This window comes from Sceloporus undulatus, chromosome 3, assembly GCF_019175285.1.
Source record: "Sceloporus undulatus isolate JIND9_A2432 ecotype Alabama chromosome 3, SceUnd_v1.1, whole genome shotgun sequence".
Taxonomy (NCBI): Eukaryota; Metazoa; Chordata; class Lepidosauria; order Squamata; family Phrynosomatidae; genus Sceloporus; species Sceloporus undulatus.
Window position 1 is genome coordinate 149,974,860 of NC_056524.1, and position 21,384 is coordinate 149,996,243.

At 40.0% G+C, this 21,384-nt stretch overlaps 1 protein-coding gene across 1 annotated transcript in view; it reads left to right on the top strand.

Annotated features, from left to right (window-relative positions):
- Positions 1 to 21,384, top strand: part of VCL (vinculin) — a 91,941-nt gene that overhangs the window by 43,809 nt on the left and 26,748 nt on the right. The window contains 4 exon segments of the mRNA XM_042457767.1: positions 2,780 to 2,940; positions 14,389 to 14,479; positions 18,353 to 18,500; positions 20,073 to 20,226. Of these exon segments, the coding sequence (XP_042313701.1) occupies positions 2,780 to 2,940; positions 14,389 to 14,479; positions 18,353 to 18,500; positions 20,073 to 20,226 (554 nt within the window).

Sequence of the window (21,384 nt, forward strand, 5' to 3'; positions counted from 1 at the left end):
GGTAAAAGGATAAAAAAAGAGAGGGAGATTAAAATCTAATTTGCACAACAAAATAAACAGTAAAATCTCAGAGCTTAAGGGAGATGGAGGGGAAAGACATCACCATCTCCTCTGTTTGTGGTCCTCCTGAAAAGGGAATTCGGGTTGCCTCTGTCATAGACAATGTGGAGCTGTGCATGGTGATGGGAGATAAGAGTGCATGGAGTTGTGGGGAGAGAGTGACTTGGTGGCAGCAAACCCACTGAGCATGCCAGCCACCCAGCTGCAGTGCTTCTGCTGATTCCTTCACAAGGCAGTAGGTGGGAGAGCTTTTGCTTCCTCTCCAATGAGGGTGAGTGGCAAGCAGCCGAAGCCTGGCAAAATGGTAAGCAGGGAGAGGATGTTGGGATCAAGGAGAGACCTATTTTAATCCCACACTGAAAGGGCCATGCTTTGTTTGCCACCATTGCTCCCCCGCAATCTCTGTCTTGCTCCAGCGGTGACTCACTGCAAAGGTAATCATGGAGAGGATAAGACAGGAGGAGTGGAGGTAATTCTGTACATGCTTGAAGGCACCCTTTAGTCATTCTACTGTCCAAGACCTGAGCCTTAGGAACAAAGTTGGTTCTTTGGCCTGTAAAATGGGAAATATCTGTGTCTAGTCCACACTCAAAAATAGAAAGGTTCCCCATGAGGAAGGGAGCAGGTACTCACCAGGCCATCCCAATCTCAGTCTGCTTCTCTCCGCCCTTCATGTTCATTTCCATTGGATTGATCCATATGGATAAGTCGAGCCAGGTTTTTTGAGAGTGATTTTTTGAATAAAATTTCTTTACTTGTGCACATGTATGCTATGTTCAACTGCATTGCACTGTTCATGTGCTTAAAAATGTAAAATGGTATGTGAATAAAACTTAGCAGGTGGATGGAAATTGGGAGCTTTTCAGTGATAGCAAGTTCTTGTCAACTATTAAATGCGTGGTTTTATTTGTGGCTGTCTTGGAGAAAAGTTGTGCCTCTCAAATCCTAGCCTGAATAGCATGCATATCTCCTATTTATGTTTTGTGAGCTGAAGACACTGAGATGTGTGAACTAGTGGGCTATTTATATTTGATTATATCTGTGATGTTTGCGTGTAGCTAGGGGCTGTATTTAAGGATGAGGTTTAATATGGCGGTCTCACCACCGGCTGACTACCTCAGTGAGAAAAAGCTTAAACTGGAGTTGATAACTCTTAACCCATAATCACTTGCTGTCTTCAGTCTAATTTCAAAAATTATGTGATTGCACTTAGTTCAGAATTCTGGCAAGAGCAGTTGGTTCTTCTCCTGCTATCTCAATGTAAATTGGGGGGGGGGGGGGGGGGGGGGGAGAGAAGGTGATATTAGGACAACAAAGAGAAAGATAAAGGGGTGGTTGTGCTTGAAAAAGTTACTTTTATGCACTGTAGCTCTCAGAGCTTTGAGGATCCTGGGAGTTATTGTTCCCAAAGTAATGTTTTCAAGCTCTGGCCCCTGTTAACTTGTAGTTCTGGCTCCCATTAGTGGCTTGAGCCCCACCAAATTCTGGAATATTATTTCTGTACCCCCTTCCCCAGTTTTACCCCAGAGAATTTGTCCCCCAACAGAAAAATAATGCCCACTCCAGCCTAAGCAAATATTCAGAAGTAAGTCCTGGTCTGATGGTCCAGATATTTTTGGCAACTGGGCAGCCATGTACACAGTATCATTGCTGTCCCCTCTGCCTTGCTTCCCAGCTGACGTCCATAATATAAGCATTACAGTATTTGAGTTAGTGAGGAAAGGCCTTTATTTGTTTCTTTAACAGTTGTCTTAAAGAAGTGATGCTTAAAAGGTATGCTGATTCTCATTTAATTTCTACATGCTTGAAATTAAATTGAATGTCACTAACTTTATTGACTTTCAAACACCCTTCTGCTTGCTAAAATAGAATGGATTTATTCTGAATAGTAAGTAACCTATTCACCTGTCCCCTTCGTTTTTCTGCCAAAATGTATACCTCAATGTACAAAATAAAATTTAGCAAAGAAGTGAAAACAAAACAACAGTAACAAAGAAATGAAACCTTAAAGAAAAGGTAGCCAGCCAAAACTGACTTAGTCTTAGCTGTTTGTCCTTTCAAATATTGGCAGAAGAGGACTAATAATTTTGGAGAACAAAAATTGATCTGGCAGATTTCTTTCAAAAGTGAAATTCTACAGACAAGGAGTGGCTATTCAAAGTGCCCTGTTCCTAGTACAGATCAGATGGAAGAAAAGCTTTTCTGATCCCAGTTCACTTTCACTCCCTACAGATTGGAGAAGAATGCATCTCCAGGTATTTTGGACCTTGACTAGGATTAAAATCTATGATGACAATTAAAGTTCCTGAGTTAGGACCAACCTGACTTCAGGCAAACCAAGCAGTTGCTGTGGGGTTCAGTGAGTATTTGTAGAATTACCAGAGAAGCAGCTGAATGAGATGTTGCAGAGGAACCCTGTTGTATGTAGTACAGTGGAGAATACTTGGATGCAACTCAGCATTTGGGGTAATCTCCAAATTTGAACTCCATTATCTTCCTTTATGGCATAAGACTGAGGTACAGATCTGTGTGGTTTTGTGGTGTCAGTGCTTTGAGGCAGGGATGGCCAACTTCATTGGACCTAGGTTCCAGTTTTAATCTCACTTGCCCTTTCCTCTAGGTGGAAGGCAAATCTAGGAAATCAGATGTGTTCATCACCTAAAGGAGTGTTTCTTAACTTCCTGCTTAGCGTTTCTAATCTACTGTGCAATTTTTGCAGCTATGAAGATCTTTGTAACAACTAAAAATTCCAAAAGCCAAGGAATAGAAGAGGCCTTGAAAAACCGCAATTTCACCGTGGAGAAGATGAGCGCTGAGATAAATGAAATAATCCGTGTGTTACAGCTGACTTCCTGGGATGAAGATGCTTGGGCCAGCAAGGTACATGCACTGTTCAGTTTGAGAATCACATTAAGATTTTTACTGTCTAGGTTACTATAACCTGTTTTCAAAGACGTACAAATTCACAAGTTAATGTGGAGCTATATATAATTCAACTTAGAAATGATAAAAGTAACTGCTTTATAAGTAGCAAATTGGATGCATTGAGCCTTTTTTAAGCACTGCTGTGCAGTTTCTCTACAATTTGGTTGAGCTTGTATAAACAACCTTAGCAAGACAAATGAAACAATTCACTGTGAGTGCTCCTGCAAACCATGATTTAGGGGAAAGGAAATGAGTAATTGGCTTGAGTGTTTCTTCCTGTATCCTTCATTATTAATAGCTTCATTCTCTACTTCTTGTTTAGCACTGACCTTAGTTTGTTCTGATGTCCAAACTGGCATGTGGGCCTGGGACATATTTTTGTGCAAGTAAATTATTTAAACATGATATTTTTGAAAACATTTTGTAGAAAACTCAGTTCTTGAATTTCATGCAAAAACCCCAAAATTGTATTCATATTAAAGTGTCCTTGTATAATTACATTATGTAGAAGAGAGGGAAATTTGTTGGCTCTTGCCCCTTATCCTCTGTACAAATTTGTAACCAAAAGAAATCAGGGCAAAGCAAGAAACTCCTGTTTTCAGAAATTATATGAAACACTCCTGGAAACCTGCAGTTTCAGAATCCCATTTTAGCAGATTAACAAATACCTAAGTCGTCAGAACTTGCTAGGGGTTTGGAAATAGTTCAATAGTTAACAAATAAGTAAACAAAGTAAACAAATAAGTAAACAGATAAGTTAACTACATGGAGGATGAAAGCCTGGAACATTAGTAAAGGGGAGGAATGAAGTAAGAAGGGCTGCATCCTCATTGCAGAAATAATCCTGTTTGACACCACTTAAACTGGTATAACTCCATGCTGTGGAATTCTGGGAATTTTAGTTTGTTGTGGCATCAGAACAGAGCTCTGAGAGGATTTCCTGAGATCTAGTGCCACAACAAACTACAGTTCCCTGAATTCCATAGCATGGAGTCATGGCTGTTAAAGTGGTGTCAAACTGGATTATCTCTGTACTGTGGATTGTATCTCTTTCTAAAAGGCAAGAGTTCCAGATTTACAGGGGGCTAGGCCATCATATAAAATCCCATTGGCTGAATAATGCTTAGCTTTCTTGTCAGTCTCCACCCCTCCTTGAATGAGAAGGCATCTTCTTAGAAATAGGGATGACTGCAGGAGTTTAACCACTGCAGTTCAAATACACCAAACTAGCAACATTGGATAGCTGCTGAAATAAGCACAAAAAGTCACTTAGATTGAATATAAGAACCTGCCAGTCATTTGGTCTGTCTAACCCAGTGGTGTCTACTTTGGCTGGCAGTGGTCCTTTTTGGTTTGAGACCAGCATCTTCCACTTTATTTTCAGAGGTGTGTTGAATTAAATGTGGAATGCTTTGTATGCACCACTTTGCTATTGTAAAAATGGATTTAGAAATCAGGGCCAAAGTCCAGTTGAATCAATGTGATCTACATAAGCATTGTATTGCCATTCAGTAGTCAGCTCACTGGGTCTGAACTAGTTGGGATTAGTGATTGAATTTAGGCTGAGGAGTGTTCCAAGCAATTTTCTTTGTCTTTCCTATCTTTATCATGCTGTTAATTCTGCTATCTACTTTACCATATCTGAGTAATGCCATGCAGGCAAGAGTGCCTGTTCCCTCCACTTCTATACAGGGCTTATACATGCTCTGGACCAGGAATGGGAATTTTATGGCTCTCCAAGTGTTATTAGACTGCAGCTTCCAGCATTTTGCATTGTTGGATGTGTTTGCTAGGTCTGTTGGGGCTTGGAGTCTAACAACATCTGGAGGGCTATGTGATTCTCACCCCTTGTATTAAACCTGTCCTGATATCTGTGTTTAAAGCCTGGTTTCCTTAGAGAGGATAGGATTGTTTCAAGTTGGCTTCATGACACACTACTCTCATCTAAAAATTGTTAAACTTGGGTTCAGTTAAGTCTGAACTATATTTGACGCATGAAGTATAGATTAAATAAATTAAATTAAAATATCCAGACATGTATTTGTGGCAGGTTTTTTTTTTAGAAAATAGGGTTGTTTAGGTTTCACTCAGCTGATAACTTTAAAGGTATTGTGTATGGAGAAAAATATTATAGTTCTCATATTGTGGAGAGTTTGTGATGGTGTTGTGACTTGTGAACAAGTGCTATCCTGACTTGTGTATTTATGCCCCTCACTCTTACTGTGTAATGATGGTTTACCACTTACCATGACTTCTTCATGCATCTTTTGTTTTTCCATTTTGTTTCTGTTCTTTTCTTTTTCTCCCTTTTTTAGAAGGTAAGAGCTTTTCTTCAATCTCCAACTTTTATCTTTTCTACTAAAACAGAAAAGCATGACCATGGGATGTTGTGCTGTGTACAGATTGTGTGTGGTGTATTTTTCTGTGTGCCAGTTGTTACACTGAACTCACTTCTGAAGGCAAGGGTGTTAAAATATACTTTAAAAACTGCCAACTAGGCTCTGAGGGATGGAGTTGTTTATGAGGTGGTGACAGTCATCCATACTGTCTAACCTGCATTTAATGATGACAAGTTTCTTGACATTCAGAAGTAGATATTGGTATTTACTTCACTTTCCCCACTCAGTATAAATTTGGTAAATGTTTTATGTAAGCTTTGGCCAGTATTTGTCTTAATTTTAGCTTTATGGAAAAGGAAATAGACAATCTGTTTGTAAACATTAGTTTTGCCTTAGAATGTAATTAGAAACAGTTGCAGGTGAATTCTGATTTAAATGAGAAATTCATAGAATTGTAGAATCATAGAGTTGGAAGAGACCACAAGGGCCATCCAGTTCAATCTCCTTTCAATCAGAAACTCACAATCAAAGCACCCCGACAGAAGGCCATCCAGCCTCTGCTTAAGGACCTCCAAAGAAGGAGACTCCGAGGGAGTGTGTTTCACTGTCAAACAGCTCTTACTGTCAGGAGGTTTATCCTAATGTTAAGATAGACTCTCTTTTCCTGTAGCTTGCATCCAATGTTCTGTGTTCTAGTCTCAGGAACAGTAGAAAATAAGCTTGCTCCATCTTCAATGTGACACCCCTTCAAATACTTCAACAGGGCTATCATATCACCCCTTAACTATCTCTTCTCCAAGCTAAGCATACCCAGCTTCCTAAGTCTTTCCTCATAAGACATGGTTTCCAGGCCCTTCATCATTTTGGTGGCCCTCCTTTGGACATGCTCCAATTTTTCAACATAGTATTCCAGGTGAGGCCTGACCAAGGCAGAATAGAGTGGCACTATTACTTCCCTTGATCCAGACACTATATTTTTATTGATGCAGCCTAAAACCAATTGGCCTTTTTAGCTGCCACATCACACTGTTGACTAATGTTCAATTTGTGGTCTACTTGGACTCCTAGATCCCTTTCACACGTAGTCTCCTGAAACGAGGTGTCCCCATCCTATATCTGTGCATTTCATTTTTTCTACCTAAGTGCTGTATCTTACATTTCTCCCTGTTGAAGTTCATTTTGTTAGTTTTGGACCAACTTTCTAATCTGTTCAGGTCATTTTGAATTTTGATCCTGTCCTCTGGGGTATTAGCTGTTCCTCCTAATTTGGTGTCATCTGCAAATTTGATAAGCATGTCCTCTATTCCTTCATCCAAGTCATTGATAAAGATATTGAATAGCACTGGGCAGAACCCTGTGGCACCCCACTAGTCACTTCCCTCCAGGATGAAGAGGAGCCATTGTTCGGCCGGTCAACCAATTACAAATCCACCTAACAGTTGCATTGTCTAGCACATATTTTACTAGTTTGTTTGCAAGGATATCATGGGGGACCTTGTCAAAGGCCTTACTGAAATCCAGATATGCAGTATCTACGTATTCATATATCTATATGAATACAATTACAGCACATGAAAAATACTAACATTTTCTTTTAACGGTGCATTAGAATCACTCATGAGCCAATGAAATCAGTTGTGCTTGTTGGATGTTATATGCTTATAAGATTTTGAAGGCAATTGGCTATAGTAGCAGATGTTTCTACAGATAAATCCACACCCTGAATTCCAGAAGCTTGTGTAGGTTTTTCCGTTGCATTTTTAATAACAAAATCCTCCCAGTTATTTAAGCTTTTCTACTGGGTTTCTCCCCCCCCCTTTCCTAAACTGCCCACACTTGGGAATAATTAATTCCTGCATTAGAAGGCATCACGGGTGAATGTAGTTTCTAAAAATGTGGAACCATAATCTTTACCGGAATGGATTAAAGAGAGCAGATGATTTAATACAGATTGTCAGAAAAATGCAGTGCTGTAGATGCCACTTCCATTGCAAATTCTTGGATCACTCCACAATTATAAATTGGGACATTGCTTCAGATCAAAAGACCTTTTAGATTGAAAGCCTTGTTTTGAAAGAACAATTTTGAGCACAGATCCTGCTTCCTTTTTATCTTTCATGATCTCTTATTCAAGTACTGGCTGTTAATGTTAATATGGAAATAGATTAATGCTGACCTGTCTTCAACTTAAATATATATTCAAAGACATAACTGTGTTATTCAAAGGGATCTTGTAGCACTTTTGAGACTTAACTTGAAGAGGAAAAAAAAGGGTAGCATGAGCTTTCATAGATTAAATCCTGCTTCCTCAGATGTAGGCTGAAGTCTACAAAAGCTCATGCTACCAACTTTTCTCTTTCAGTTAGTCTCAAAGGTGCTACAAGATCCACCAGGGCTAGCCTGAAGAAGAAGAGCCCTCCCTCTAGTCCAACTGCCTTGGTCCAGGCCTCAGAGGGAGAGAATAACCATTGGACCTCATCCCCTTCCCCACCACCATTCCCTTCTCCTTTTGTGTCGTGTCTTTTAGATTGTAAGCCTGAGGGCAGGGAACCGTCTTATTAAAAATAATAATTGTAAGCCGCTCTGAGAGCCATTAGGGCTGAAGGGTGGGGTATAAATAACGTAAATAATAAATATAAATAAGATCCTTTTGTACACACACCACACACACACTAGATCAAAGGAAGTAATAGTGTCACGCTTTCTGCTTTGGACAGGCCTCACCTGGAATACTTTGTCCAGTTCTGGGCACCACAATTAAAAAAAGATGTCTAGAAGCTGGAGCGTGTCCAGAGGAGGGCCACCAAAATGGTGAAGGGTCTGGAAAAGATATGGTTAAGAGGTGATATGGTAGCCCTATTTAAGTATTTGAAGGGGTATCGCATTGAAGATGTTTTCTGCTGCTCCAGAGACTAGGAACAGAGTAATGGATGTAAGCTCCAGGAAAAAAGATTCCACGTAAACATTATGAGTAGTTTTCTGACAGTAAGAGCTGTTTGATAGTGGAACACTGTCCTTCAGAATGTGATGAACTCTCCTTTCTTGGAGGTTTTTAAAGAGAGGCTGGATGGCTGTCTGTCAAAAGGGGTGCTTTGATTGTGAGTTCCTGCATGGCAGGGGTTTGGACTGGATGGCCCTTGTCGTCTTTTCCAACTCTGTGATTCTATGATATGGTAGAGTGGGGTTTCTTTACTGGAAGTGCTTGACTGTATAAGGGAGGAATACATGAGATGAGAATTTTGTGGCCATTGAGCATATATACAGTCAGCCCTTCTCATACACGGATTTTTTATACACGGATTCAAGCATACACGCTTTGAAAATGTTCAAAAAGAGTATAAATTTCAAATATCAAACCTTGATTTTCCATTTTTTAGAAGGGACACCATTTTGCTATGTCATTATATTTAATGGGACATGAGCATACACGGATTTTGTTATACATGGGGGATCTTGGAACCAAACCCCAGCGTATAACAAAGGTCCACTGTATAGATATCCATGAAGTTTCCTGCTTAGAATCTATGTGTTGCCTGATCTAGGAAACCTGTAAGTGTGTTTTCTGCTCTCTGTTCTAGAGGTGCAGTAATAACACCCACACCTTCTTTCTTTAAATGTTGAGCTGCAGTCCAGTGGCGGAGGCCCCAGAGCTCAGTCTAGGATTTCCTTTATCTGCTGCTGAATGACACACATACACTGTTCTGCTTTTTCCATGAGGCAACAATGGGGCTCGTTTTGCTTGTACAATTCACTGGGTTGTGCAGTATTACAATATTTAATCAGCATTTTTATATTCTGTTACTAAGCTTTGTCAGTGAGTTGAGAGGGTAGTGCTCTCTCCATCTCTCATTTTTCTCTGTCTCTCTCCCACACACACATTTTAAAAACTAATTTCAGTATCTAAGGGAGCAGAGTGAATTGAAGGCTTGTGTCTGTCCTTTCTCTTCTCTGCTTTCTGCATGTAGAAGGAAATGTCTGACTATAGTGCATAACCAAGTGTGGCTGTACCCCAGATCTCACTGTCTATGGTCCCCTGCAGGTGGCCACCATGTTCAGGAACATCAGAAATGGTAGTAAGCCCACTTCTTCATTGGCCAGACACTTTTCTCTCCTAGGGAGAGCAGACCAGATGTGTGCTGTGCATGTATGAGGCAAAGACATGGTTCGGTCAGGCACCAAATTCAGGATCTGAGCATTTGAGGATTTTGTTTTGTATCTTTAGTCACAAGTGATGTTGTTGTTTTTTTAAATCCCTTGGCAAGGCTAGCAGTAGTAGACAGCTATAGTCTTTGTTTGTTGTCTGCTACTTTCTGGCTTAGGCCAGAAAGAAAAAAGTTTCCTCTACAAAGATGATGATGAAAATAAGTGGGAAGGCCTTGAAAAAGAACCGGACATCTTTAGGGAGTTTGTACAAGACCAGTGGGACGCTTGGATTTCTTCCCTACTGTCTTTGAGCGGCAGACCTCCACATCATATTTCAAAATGCTTATGAAGTTACCCTGAGGCTCCCTTGAATTTCAGTCATATAGAAGTATGGCATGGAGGATCACTAAAAAAGAGAAAACTATTGCTGCTTCAAGCACATGGGATTCCATGCACAATTCTCAGACCTTGGCATATATAATGTAGATGTAACAATAATCAGAGACTCAGATATGACCTCTTGCATGAATTTTCCTTTTAACCATCTTTATTTAATCATTTTTGTAACAGCATTTTAACATTTTGCTCGTCAGTTTAGAAAGCATACACATGAGAATTAAAATCCCTAAATTGCTCAAGAGGCTGTGGGCTGTGAGTGCCATGCAAGTTGCAGTGACATTTGCACACCATTTAGTGCCCATACCCGCGCTTTATTAAATCTTAGAATTTATAAGAATAAAGAGATATCATGAGTCAAGTCTAATTTGCCCATTTCTCTCATTTGGTTGCTGTTGCACAGCTACTCCACGGTCTTCTCCCATGCTGTTTTGTTAAAGGGCTCTGGTAAAGCTGCTATAGAAAGTATGTGTGGAATGTGGAAATTTTATACATACCTGATGTTATATAGGAAATGAGTGCAGGGGGCAAGTCCAGGCCAGAGCAGGCAGAGATATTTAAGACTACAACAGCTTTTAGCTCTGCATTTAGGTTGCTGTCAGAGTATTTAGGCTTTAATATTTAAAGGAATTAGATAGAGGTATCTTTCCCCTGCAATCAATGCAAAAAGCACAAGATACAGTAGATGTTTCCAGGACTTGTTTTTTCAGCAACCAGGAGTGTGTGTGTTGGGGGAGGGAGGAATTGTATGTTTGAATGTATTCCGGCTACTGTTGGTATGTGAAAAGCTAATATGTCAAGGAGAAGGCAAGATCTACCATCCAATTAAAAAGATTGTATGTACAGCGCTGTGTAAATTTACAGCGCTTTATAAATTATTATTATTAATAATAATAATAATAATAATAATAATAATAATAATTTTGCCTCATTGTTAGCATATGTTCTCTCTTTTCCCTTCCCTTCCCTTCCCTTCCCTTCCCTCTCTCTTTCCTTAGGTGTCAATGCATGTGTGTGTGGTTTGCACTAGAAGGGCAGTAAAATGTGCTGTTTCCTATCCATGTGTAGAAGTTCTGGGGGCAGGACTATATTATGCCATTTCTGCATGGGTGATGCTTTTTTAATTCTCGCTCCTCCATTGACAATCCCAAGATGCGGGTACTTTTATGAAGCTGAAAATGGAATAAGTTGTTTTAATGTGTGTATTAATATTTTTATCAGTATTATCAATAATAATAATTTTATTAATGCTTGTTGCTTTCTGATTAAAATAGATTGGTTATAATTGGTAAGCATTTGCATGCTGTGGAGAACATTACAAGTCTCTTTTCACTTGCGTTGTTGTTTTTCTTTTGCATTTAAACCTAAAGAATCATATACAGTCAAAGCCTTTTACAATATTTAGCTCTCCTTGGTCATTTGCTTCTTGAAGCAATGAAGCCTTGTGCATGGTGACTAAGTTAACTGTTATGTCAGAAAATTGGCCTTGGTGTGTTTCTTCCAGCCTTGCCTTCTTTGGTAATGCAATGCAGATATGGCTCAGGCTCTTCAGGCTATATCACTTCATAGGTATTGGAGCCTGTTAGGAAAGCAATCTCTTTAATAAGGGGCATATTTTTGCACTAAGTAAGGGCTGAAAAAACAGAAACTGGCTGTGTCAATATTGGTTCTTAAATTTTCTTCCTATCCATCCTATGTGACAAACACAAGCTTTTAAAGTTCATTGTTATTCACTTCAGCTGCTTCCCACCAGAAGCTGGCTGTGGACAATTTAACCACCACTACCACCAGCAAATAAATCACAAGCCACTTTTTATGATGACCCAAGGCAAACCTATCATGGGGTTTTCTTGGCAAATCTCTTCAGAGGAGGTATGCCGTTGCCAGAGAGTGTGACTTGCCCAAGTACGCTGAGTGGGGTTTTTTTATGCTTGAGTGGAGATTTGAATTCTGGTCTCCAGAGTTGTTGTCCATTGCTTGAATCACACACATCAGATAGCTATGATGCAGTGAGGCCAAGGGTTAGTTGATTGCTATATTTATACTGGAGGAGGGAAAGTGTTGCCAGGCTTGTGCATGGAGTCCCAATATTTTGAAAACATTGTTAACTTTGGGGCTATGCAGACTGACCCTTTTACAGCCAGATTGGGGCCGTGGCAACCCAACCTGCGACCCTGATCTGGCCTTTGCAGGCTGCGATAGCCGTGGCTTTATGGTGCTCCTTTGGTGCTGCATTGTGCAGTTGCAGTGCCAGAGGAGCACCATGATGTTGTGCACCATGTGGTGTGTCATGCGGAATCACACTGCTCTGGGGGTGGAGCCGGACATGCGTCATAGGACGCTATGTCCTGATTCCACCCCCAACCCAGCCGTTCCCACCGGTCTGCACAGCCCCTTCATCTCTAAAAGAGTTTCTTTTGATTACCTTGATATATATATTTTTTAAAATATTGTTTTAAAAAGAAAAAGTTACAAAAAACACAAAAGAAAACAATATACACAAAACACAATACATTCCACAATACATACACTACTAATTATCTATACAAACCTTTCTAAATAAACCTACTTATTACCTTGATATTAAATGCTTTTTATAGCCTGTGGAAGAATCATCATGTGTTTGTGTTTTATTATTTTGTGCTATGTTGCTCAAAATTAACACTATACTGGTCCAATATTGACACTATAAGGGTCCAATAAAATTGTTAACCCTGAATAGTAGGTAAGTGCTATTGAGTTCAGTGTACTTTACTCTCAGGTAGGTAGATATATTATTGCTATTTTAGCCAAAAAGCCTGTGTTCCCCCCAGCCTTGCATTGTCCTATTTGGACAATGCAAGCCAAAACCCAGGGGCCACGATTGGGCCAGATCCTGGCAGACTGGACATGGAACTGGTGGATCTGGGCCAATCTCTGGATAAAGAACTCTTTGTTGTTGTTAACTGCCTTTGCGTCGATCTTGATCCATGGCGACCCTGATGATGAGACATCCCCATGAACCTCTGTTCTCCACTGCTGTGCCCAGTTCCTGCAAACTCATACTCGTGATCTCTTTAATAGAGTCCATCCATCTAGCATGTGGCCTTCCTCTCTTTCTACTCCCCTCCTCATTTCCTAGCATTATTGTTTTTTAGTGATTCATGCCTTCTCATGGTGTGCCCAAAGTATGCCAGCCTAAGTTTTGTCATCTTGAATCGAGGGAGATTTCTGGCTTGATCTGATCTGGGACCCATTTGTTTGTCTTGGCTGTCCATGAAATCCTCAGCATTCTCCTTAACCCTTAGCATGGGTTACAACCCTTAACATGGGTCAATTTGATCCCCAGTTTCCTGTGGAGTTTCCTGAAAAGTCCACAACAAACCCCAGCTGTTACTAAACGGCCCTGCATGCTCCATACCTTTCAGTGCCAATGCTCGTACAGGGAAGTCCCCTGTCGCCATGTTAGATGTGTAAATGGGGTGCTTGGCCACATGGCTGTAGCCAAGCATGCAGCATTGGTGGGGGGGAGCTTCTCAATAAGAGTGATGGCACTGAAAGGTACGGAGCATGTTATGGCAGCAGGTTCTCAGGCTGGTGTGGGGACAGGCATCCCTGTGCTGTACCTGGGACAGAACCACATGGGCTCAGCCCATACTTTCCTAACCTGTCTGCTCAGGGCCTTAATTGATAAGATTTCATGTATTTCACATACTAATGGTACATTTGAGCAAACAACAGTACAGTAGTTTCAACTGGTGCAGTTTTTGCAGTACTGTTTGCTGTAAGCAGCAAATGAGATGGGCTACACCCCCTTCAGCTCCAACACTTTAAAGAGGCAACACCAAGCAGTCTTGGCTGTCATGACAGGGACATAGAAGTCCCAGCAGCTAGGCAATAGGAGCAAGATATATACAGAAACAGGAACAAAAGTTAGGAGCAACTCCCACTTCACTGGGCAATGCCAGAACAAAGGCAGTATGGATTGTCAAGACTGAGCATCCAACAACAATTTGGGGTATCACCATATTGCTGGTTTTGCACAGTCATTATTTTTTCTCTGGGAAGAGGACAGCAATATTACTTATGATTAATCTACATGCAGCTACATCTGCCCATTCTCTCTTCTGTTCCCATGAATTAGATTGCAGTAAATGGAAGTAGTCCTGCCATCTCAGTGATGACTGAACCAAGATAAATAGAGAGTGCATGTAGAGAATTGTGTGGTTGTGATTTCATCTTCAAAATATTTAATATTTAACCTTAGAGTAGTCCTAAAATATGTTTTATTCTTTATTGTTAGATTGCTGTATGCTTGGAAAATGATGAAACATAATAAAACCTAAAACAATGCATGTTACAACTTCTGCATTCTGACTGACAGGAATGTGTTGATACTTAATGTTAAATTGCTTTTAATTCTGTGAATTGTTCTGAATGCAAGTAGATTGTGCTTCATTTTTTGTCTTTTACACTTTTGTGAAAATCTGAATTTGGCTGTGTGAGCAATATGGATTAATTACTCTCCCCTCCCCATTTTTTAAAGGACACTGAAGCCATGAAGAGGGCATTGGCCTTGATAGATTCCAAGATGAACCAAGCTAAGGGCTGGCTGAGAGACCCCAGCGCTCCTCCAGGTAACGTCTTTGCTGATGTTTCTGATGATGGTGACCAAAATATGATACAAACATGCAAGGCTCTGTGCAGTGTGCAGGAGGAAAATGAAAAATTCTGCACTAAGAAAATCTCAATTGTACAAGCTATCTAGATAAAGCACAATTTAATTTTGCATAATACATTTGGGTTTTGTTGGACACTGATGGTCTCTCCCAACTACTGTAAATCCTGCTTAATTCCATCTTTCTCCCAGTTTTTAAGAGTCATTAATAGTATCTCAAGATTGTCTTTGAACTCCTAAGGTCTAGAGGCTTTTAAAAAAATTATTATCAGAATGAAAACAGAGATTTATTGGGCGACTGAATTATAAGGTTCGCATGAAATTCCAGTCTAGCATGGTATGATTGCTCAATTACTGCATCCACGTGGCTATGGTTTACCTTTTGATGTTAGAAGCTTAGACTGGTAGCTTTTAGAATCTATTCTTTAAAATATTAATATAAAACAAATTGACTCTATGCTAAGTGGTTTGGAAAGCTTTGCTTATTTTATGAAGTCATTCAGATTATTTAGTTGAGAACTTCCTAAATTAGTATTCTGGCACTGTTGTTCTTTTTAGAAAGGTACTGCATATTTATTACTGTACCAGCATAGCTGTGATGTTAAGAAACATGTCATACATTAATAAACATACAGGAGTGAAACTTTGTAAATTCTGAAATCCCTGCTGGCTCTGCATCTTGATTTGATTATGTTGGTTTTTACGACTACTTATTTTGTAACTGTATTTTTCTCCCTGTAATCAGAAATAAAACATGTGTCATATATATGCAGTGCAGTGACTTAGTGTTACTAGGAAACACTCTTGGTGCGGGATAGTTGAAGACTGATTACTTATTTTCCCTTCCAGATTCTGCTATCTAAATTAAAAAGAAAGAGGAGCAAAGCTTTGGATAGAATATACTAAAAGATTGCTTAGAACTTGCATCTTTTGAGACATGGTTATGTTGCACATTCCATCTTACCATATTGACAATAAGACACACATTTTTTCTGTTCAAACAAATCTTAGCTTCCTGTTTATCTTATCTATAATTTATTTTCTTTTTTACATTTTAACTACAATAATGAACGTAATACAACCAATAGGGCCACTACACACACATATACATGCTCTCTATGTCCTCACCTCTTAACTGGGTGGCCAGGATCCAACAGAGTTGCTCTGCTAGCTCTGAGACTTAGAATATGTAGGTGCTCTCAGTATCTAAGTAGCATGGAAAGAGAAGGAGAGGACTAGCCCTGCTATCTTCTGTTTCCCTCCCATGTGGTGGGTGATGGATTGACCCCGATGGCTCCAAACTACACGGAGAATCTCTACAGATAGTGAAGGCTGTGCTCTACAGATTGTTGTCCTCCTTGTGTAGTTGACAGTTTAAGAGTGGAGCTAGTACGCTCCTCTTTGTGTGTTGACTGGGACATTTGAAAGAGGCTTCTTTAAACTCAAAAGCGTTGTGCCTTTCTGGCTTTTGGTGACTCTGATTGTCAGAATTGGCAAGTGCCTTTATACACTGATCTTACTAGATCTTTTTGAGCAGAACAGACTTTGTTTTTGAGATCAAGTAGTTCCTCACTACCTGGTGAATTATAACTAGCTGCTAGGGTTTTTGAGTCAGGGATTACTCTAGCAAGTTTCATGGTGCCAAGGTGGGAAAGGGAGGTATGGGGCTATTGGTGAGAAAGGAAGACAAAGGGTGTGTAGGTGGCTTTGGCTCCTGTCATGTGGCTGCTCCACTGTGGGGAAGAAGTGAGCTGAGCAGCCTTCAAGCCTGTGAGGACATCATGTCCCCTGGGTGTCCCTGGACCACAGATTAAGAACCACTGTTCTAAAGGACAGTAATTATTCCTGGAACTTCCATGAGCAGCATCTCTCTTGCCTCTTTTTGGTGGGGACTCACAAAGGGGCTTGAGTGGGTGTACATGTGACCCATGGGCCTTATAATTCCTTCTCTTAATTTACAAAGCCAAGAGGGACTTCATTATTCATGATTTAATTTGGTATTGAAATCACACTGCTCCAGGACTGAAACTTGGCATTAATTAAATCCATGCTTGTTCTAAGAAAACTGATAAAAAGGGCATGTGATGGGGAGGCAGCAATGCATATATACCAAGGCAGAAGGGGGAATGTCAATTTTCAAAGTCCCTTGGTTTTATAAAAATATGTTGGGGTGAAAAAAAGGTTCTGCAAAACTCATTTGAAGCATAGTGGAGCATTGTTCTTTTGTTGCAAAATATAAAATGAGTAACAAATGTCTATTTTCCAGTCCTGCCTATTCCTAAATATGTATATGAGTTGAGATCCTGCATCATGCTGTGTAGTATAATGCTATGAAAGTGCAGCTTTGCTCTTCTTTCCTTACCTGGCAGCTGTCAAGTCCCAAAGGGGCACTGTTGCCACCATTCACTGGTTGGTGGGGGGGGGAGTAACTCATGTGATCAAGAAGCTGCCCATCTCAGTTATGAGGGGAGGGAAAATGAACTCACTTCAGAGTGAGTTTATTTCTTTTTTCCTTGGCTGCAGATGCAGCTGAGATGGCTGCTTCATGGTTTCCTGAGTGACTCTCCTCCCCTGGTCAGCAAAAAGCCACAGTGGTGCTCTCTGTGCTTGACAGCTGCCTTGGGCAGAGGTTTTAGACAGTGCACAAGGGATTTCATGAATAGTTGCTGTGCACCATCCACAAGAAGAGAGATGCTTTACATGTAATCCTGAATTACATGTGTATGGTACCCGCTGTCACTATTACAGATGGATTGGTTTGTAAGCCCTGAGCTCTCTCATTCATAGAGTCATCATAAGTTGAAGTCAACTTGACAGAAGCTATCATGAGCATGATTCCAGCCCTTCAGTCGTATAATTAGAAGCTTTGGGATGTTAGGGTTTTGTGTAATGCAGGAGTGAGTGACCCTAAAGATGTTGCTAAACTACAACTCTTGGCATTCCTTACCCTTGGTTATACTGGTTAGGGCTACTAAAATTTACAACAACATCTGGGCTGCATGATTCCTACATGTGCCCTGGTGGTGCAGTAGTTAAATGCCTGTATTGCAGACACTCACTCACAAGCCACAAGATTGCGAGTTCAATACCAGCCAAGGACTCAAGGTTGACTCAGGCTTGCATCCTTCTGAAGTCACTAAAATGAGTACCCAGCTTCTTGGGGGCAATTACTTTACACATTGTAAACTGTATAGGGAGTGCTTAAGTGCACTGATAAGCAGTAGAGAAATGTACTTGCTGTTGCTATTCCCAACCCCTTTTAAAAATCTTCTGCAAATTACGTCAAACCAAGAATAAAAGTTATCCCCATTTATGCATGTGCATGCATGCATGCTTATTTTAAAAAGTAACCTTTGATATAATCCCAATGTCAAGATTGTTTGGTGTGGAGAAAGTTCTATTCATGAACCTTTTGAATGAGACTGGACACCCAGTAACAATTGCTTTAAAAATTATTTGGCTTCAGCAGCCAGACAACTCCTTATCGTGTTCTTCTGGGAAGGATGTGAAACTCCTTCCTGGAGGTGGCCCTTCAGTTTTCTAAAATTGCACAGAACAAAGAATATTCTTAAAGCAATATTGCATGAGATATAACTTGCCACTGTAGTATTAACCTCTAGCGGCATGCATCCTGCTTAATCCTCTGTAATGATATGCCTGTTACTAGAACAATATTATTGTCTGCAGGAACACAGTTTTATTAAAATGGATTATATTTCTCTTACAGCTCATTCTTTCATTCCTTTGAGAATGCTGTATAGTTTTTGATACAGCTTGTGAATAAATTATGTATGGGTCTTATTGTTTGTGTCCTCACACTGTCACTTTCCAGGAGACGCTGGTGAACAAGCCATAAGGCAGATCCTGGATGAAGCAGGAAAAGTAGGAGAGCTGTGTGCGGGCAAAGAACGCAGAGAAATTCTAGGAACGTGTAAAATGCTAGGCCAATTGACTGATCAAGTAGCTGACCTTCGAGCTAGGTAAACACCCTCTTACTACTCAATGCATTTAAAGCTGTGTTTATGAAATAGGTTTTCCAGGAGCGTGCATGTTTGTAAAAGCAACACAAATGAAAAATTCTATGTATTTTTACTTTGCCGGTGTGAACAGAATTTTTTTCCTCCTGTCAGTTATCTCTGCCCTCCTCCAACGTTCAAATGAAGATATTCTGAAATTACGTTCATATACATCATGATCTTACCAAAGCCCTTATTCTCTTTATTACAAACACTACACCCTTCCTGCCCATTTTTGGTGTCTTATATGCCTGTATATACTGGAACACTGAATAATTGTTTACCTGTCTACAGTTGCATCTTTTAAGTAATGGAAAGCCCCTGTCTTGTTAGTGCAAATTCTAATCTGTGTTATTTTTTACCCATTTAAAGGTACACAGACTGCTTCTGTGTTTCTTTTAATGGTAAATCTATCTGTGCACATTCCACTTCAGATTAATGACTATTGTGAGGAGGGGAGATACAGTTTCATTGTGCATTTGCCTCATTTAACACCTGAATATTTTTCCATCTTTGTCCCCATTTAAAGGCCTCATCTGTCTTGGATTTTCACAGCTGCATTACTATACTGTTTAAAGAGACATGGAGCACAACAGCAGACTTTTTTTTATACTAAAGGGACAGCAAATTTTGACTTACTATCTTTTGGCAATTTTCAAGATAACTGAGTCGCTCTCCTCCCCTGAGTTTTCTGCATATGCATTGTAGTCTTTAGATCTTTACAGAAGCAGCACCAGCTTTTTCATGAATCCCCACTCTAAGAAAATTCTGCATGCTTGGTCCATGCTTCAAAGCCCACTGTAAGGTGGCCCCTCTGCTCTCTTGAGTCTAGCAGGAGGTTCTTGCATCATGTTGAGTGTCAAGGGAACTTGCTGTTGGTCAGCTGATGAGTAACTGGGTGGTTCCTTTGTACAGCTCTGACAGGTGTACCTTTTCATATTTGGTGGTTTTGAGGAAATAGTTTATGATCTCTTCATAAGCAGCCTTCTAATTAAGTATTTGTGTTTGCATGAAATGTAATGTTTGAATTTGTGACCTATTGGCAGTCAGTGGTTGGTCTTCTCTGACAAATAAGTTAATTAGTAGGTGATTCAGCAGCATTGTGTGATTAAATACTAAAGTTCTACAAGGAGAGGGCAAACCAGTATCTTGCCTTAGTTTGAAAGACTGGGGCATAGTCTTGCAAGCCCTTGTCTTAATCTTTCTGCTCAGTTGTATCAAATGAGCACAGTATCCTTGAAGTCAGTTTCTTTAAGGAAAATAAATACAATAACCACATATTCTTAATCCGAATAACCTGAATGTAACTGTTGAATAGTCAGAAAGTTGGCTCAGGTATAGACAAAAAAGTCCCGCACTAGTCACTGGTGTTTGGAGTGAGGCCATATTTGCCTCCTTTCAACTGTTCTTGCTGGTATCCCATAATACTTCTAGCTGTATAGATCTCTGGCTCCTTGCTGAATTATGTGGGATTATGTCAGCAGGCTACAGTTTCACTGTTATGTAGGACTTTATGTTCTTCTCTCTTGCCAACAGAGGACAAGGTGCTACACCACTAGCCATGCAGAAGGCCCAACATGTGTCCCAAGCGTTGGATTTACTAACAGCAAAAGTGGAGAATGCAGCACGCAAGCTGGAGGCCATGACCAACTCTAAGCAAGCGATTGCGAAGAAAATTGATGCTGCTCAGGTACTCAGTCATACTACTAAATTATGGCAGAGGCTAAAAAACTGAAGTACATTATTCTCAAATTAGGTTCTACGTTGATGGCTTGGATGTATTTCAGTCAGAACACCATACAATGGGCCTTTGGTATTTTCTTGGGTTTGGTTCCAGGAACCACCATGGATACCAAAATCCATGGATCATCAACTCCCATGATAATCAATGGCTTAGTAAAATGGTGCCAGTTATATAAAATGGAAAAAGCAAGGTTTGCTTTTTGGAATTTATTTTTTTAAAAATACTTTCAAATCATGGATAGTTGAATCCATGGATTAAGAGGGCCAACTGTATTTTATTTTAGTTATAACAGTGAATTTGACCCTCGGGGTGACCCTTTGTGAATTTCATTTCTATAACACTTGTAGTGCAATTCTCTGCTTTTAAAACTACCAAAATGTCTATAAGCATGTGTGTTTAATATAAAATACAGTTAGAAATGTGTGTGCATGTTTAGAGAGAGTACATTTAGAAATGTATCTATCTCTTAGCATGCACGCTTGCACACACACACATATATGAGAAAGTATTAGTCTTACAAAATTTGCAGATTAATGCAGAAGCAAGTCCTGGACCTATGTGAAACTGGCATGGACTGGAAATAGTCTGGTCCCTGATTTGACCAATGGCTGTATATAAGAGCCTTTTTTTGGCAATACTTTGAAAGGATTGGGTATGCTGGCAATTCCTGTCTTAATCTGTTTTGAAGACTTTTGTTTGTGGATGAAAACGTTACTTAAACAGAGCTTCCATCCTGGAAAGAGTTCACATGATTGTCTAAAAAGTCTATCTGAACCTGGCTTGTGATTGACAAGCATATGTTTGGTATGGCTCAGAATACTCCAGCTTAATTGGTTTGCAAATCTTAGTTACTCTTCTCTTGATCTGAAAACCTAAGGCGAAACCAGTGTTAAAAAGACAAACATACCGGTAGTTCTTTATTCATTTCAAATATATTATGACTTTTTATTTCAGATGACCCATAAAAATGCTTTTGTCATACCAATTAAAATGGAGCCAGTTTTTCAATGGCAAAGAGCAGCAATTAGGAGGGGCTGTATGTTGTACCACTCTCCAGTGGGGGGGGGGGATGGATGTATTATTATCATTTATTTATGTGGTGTC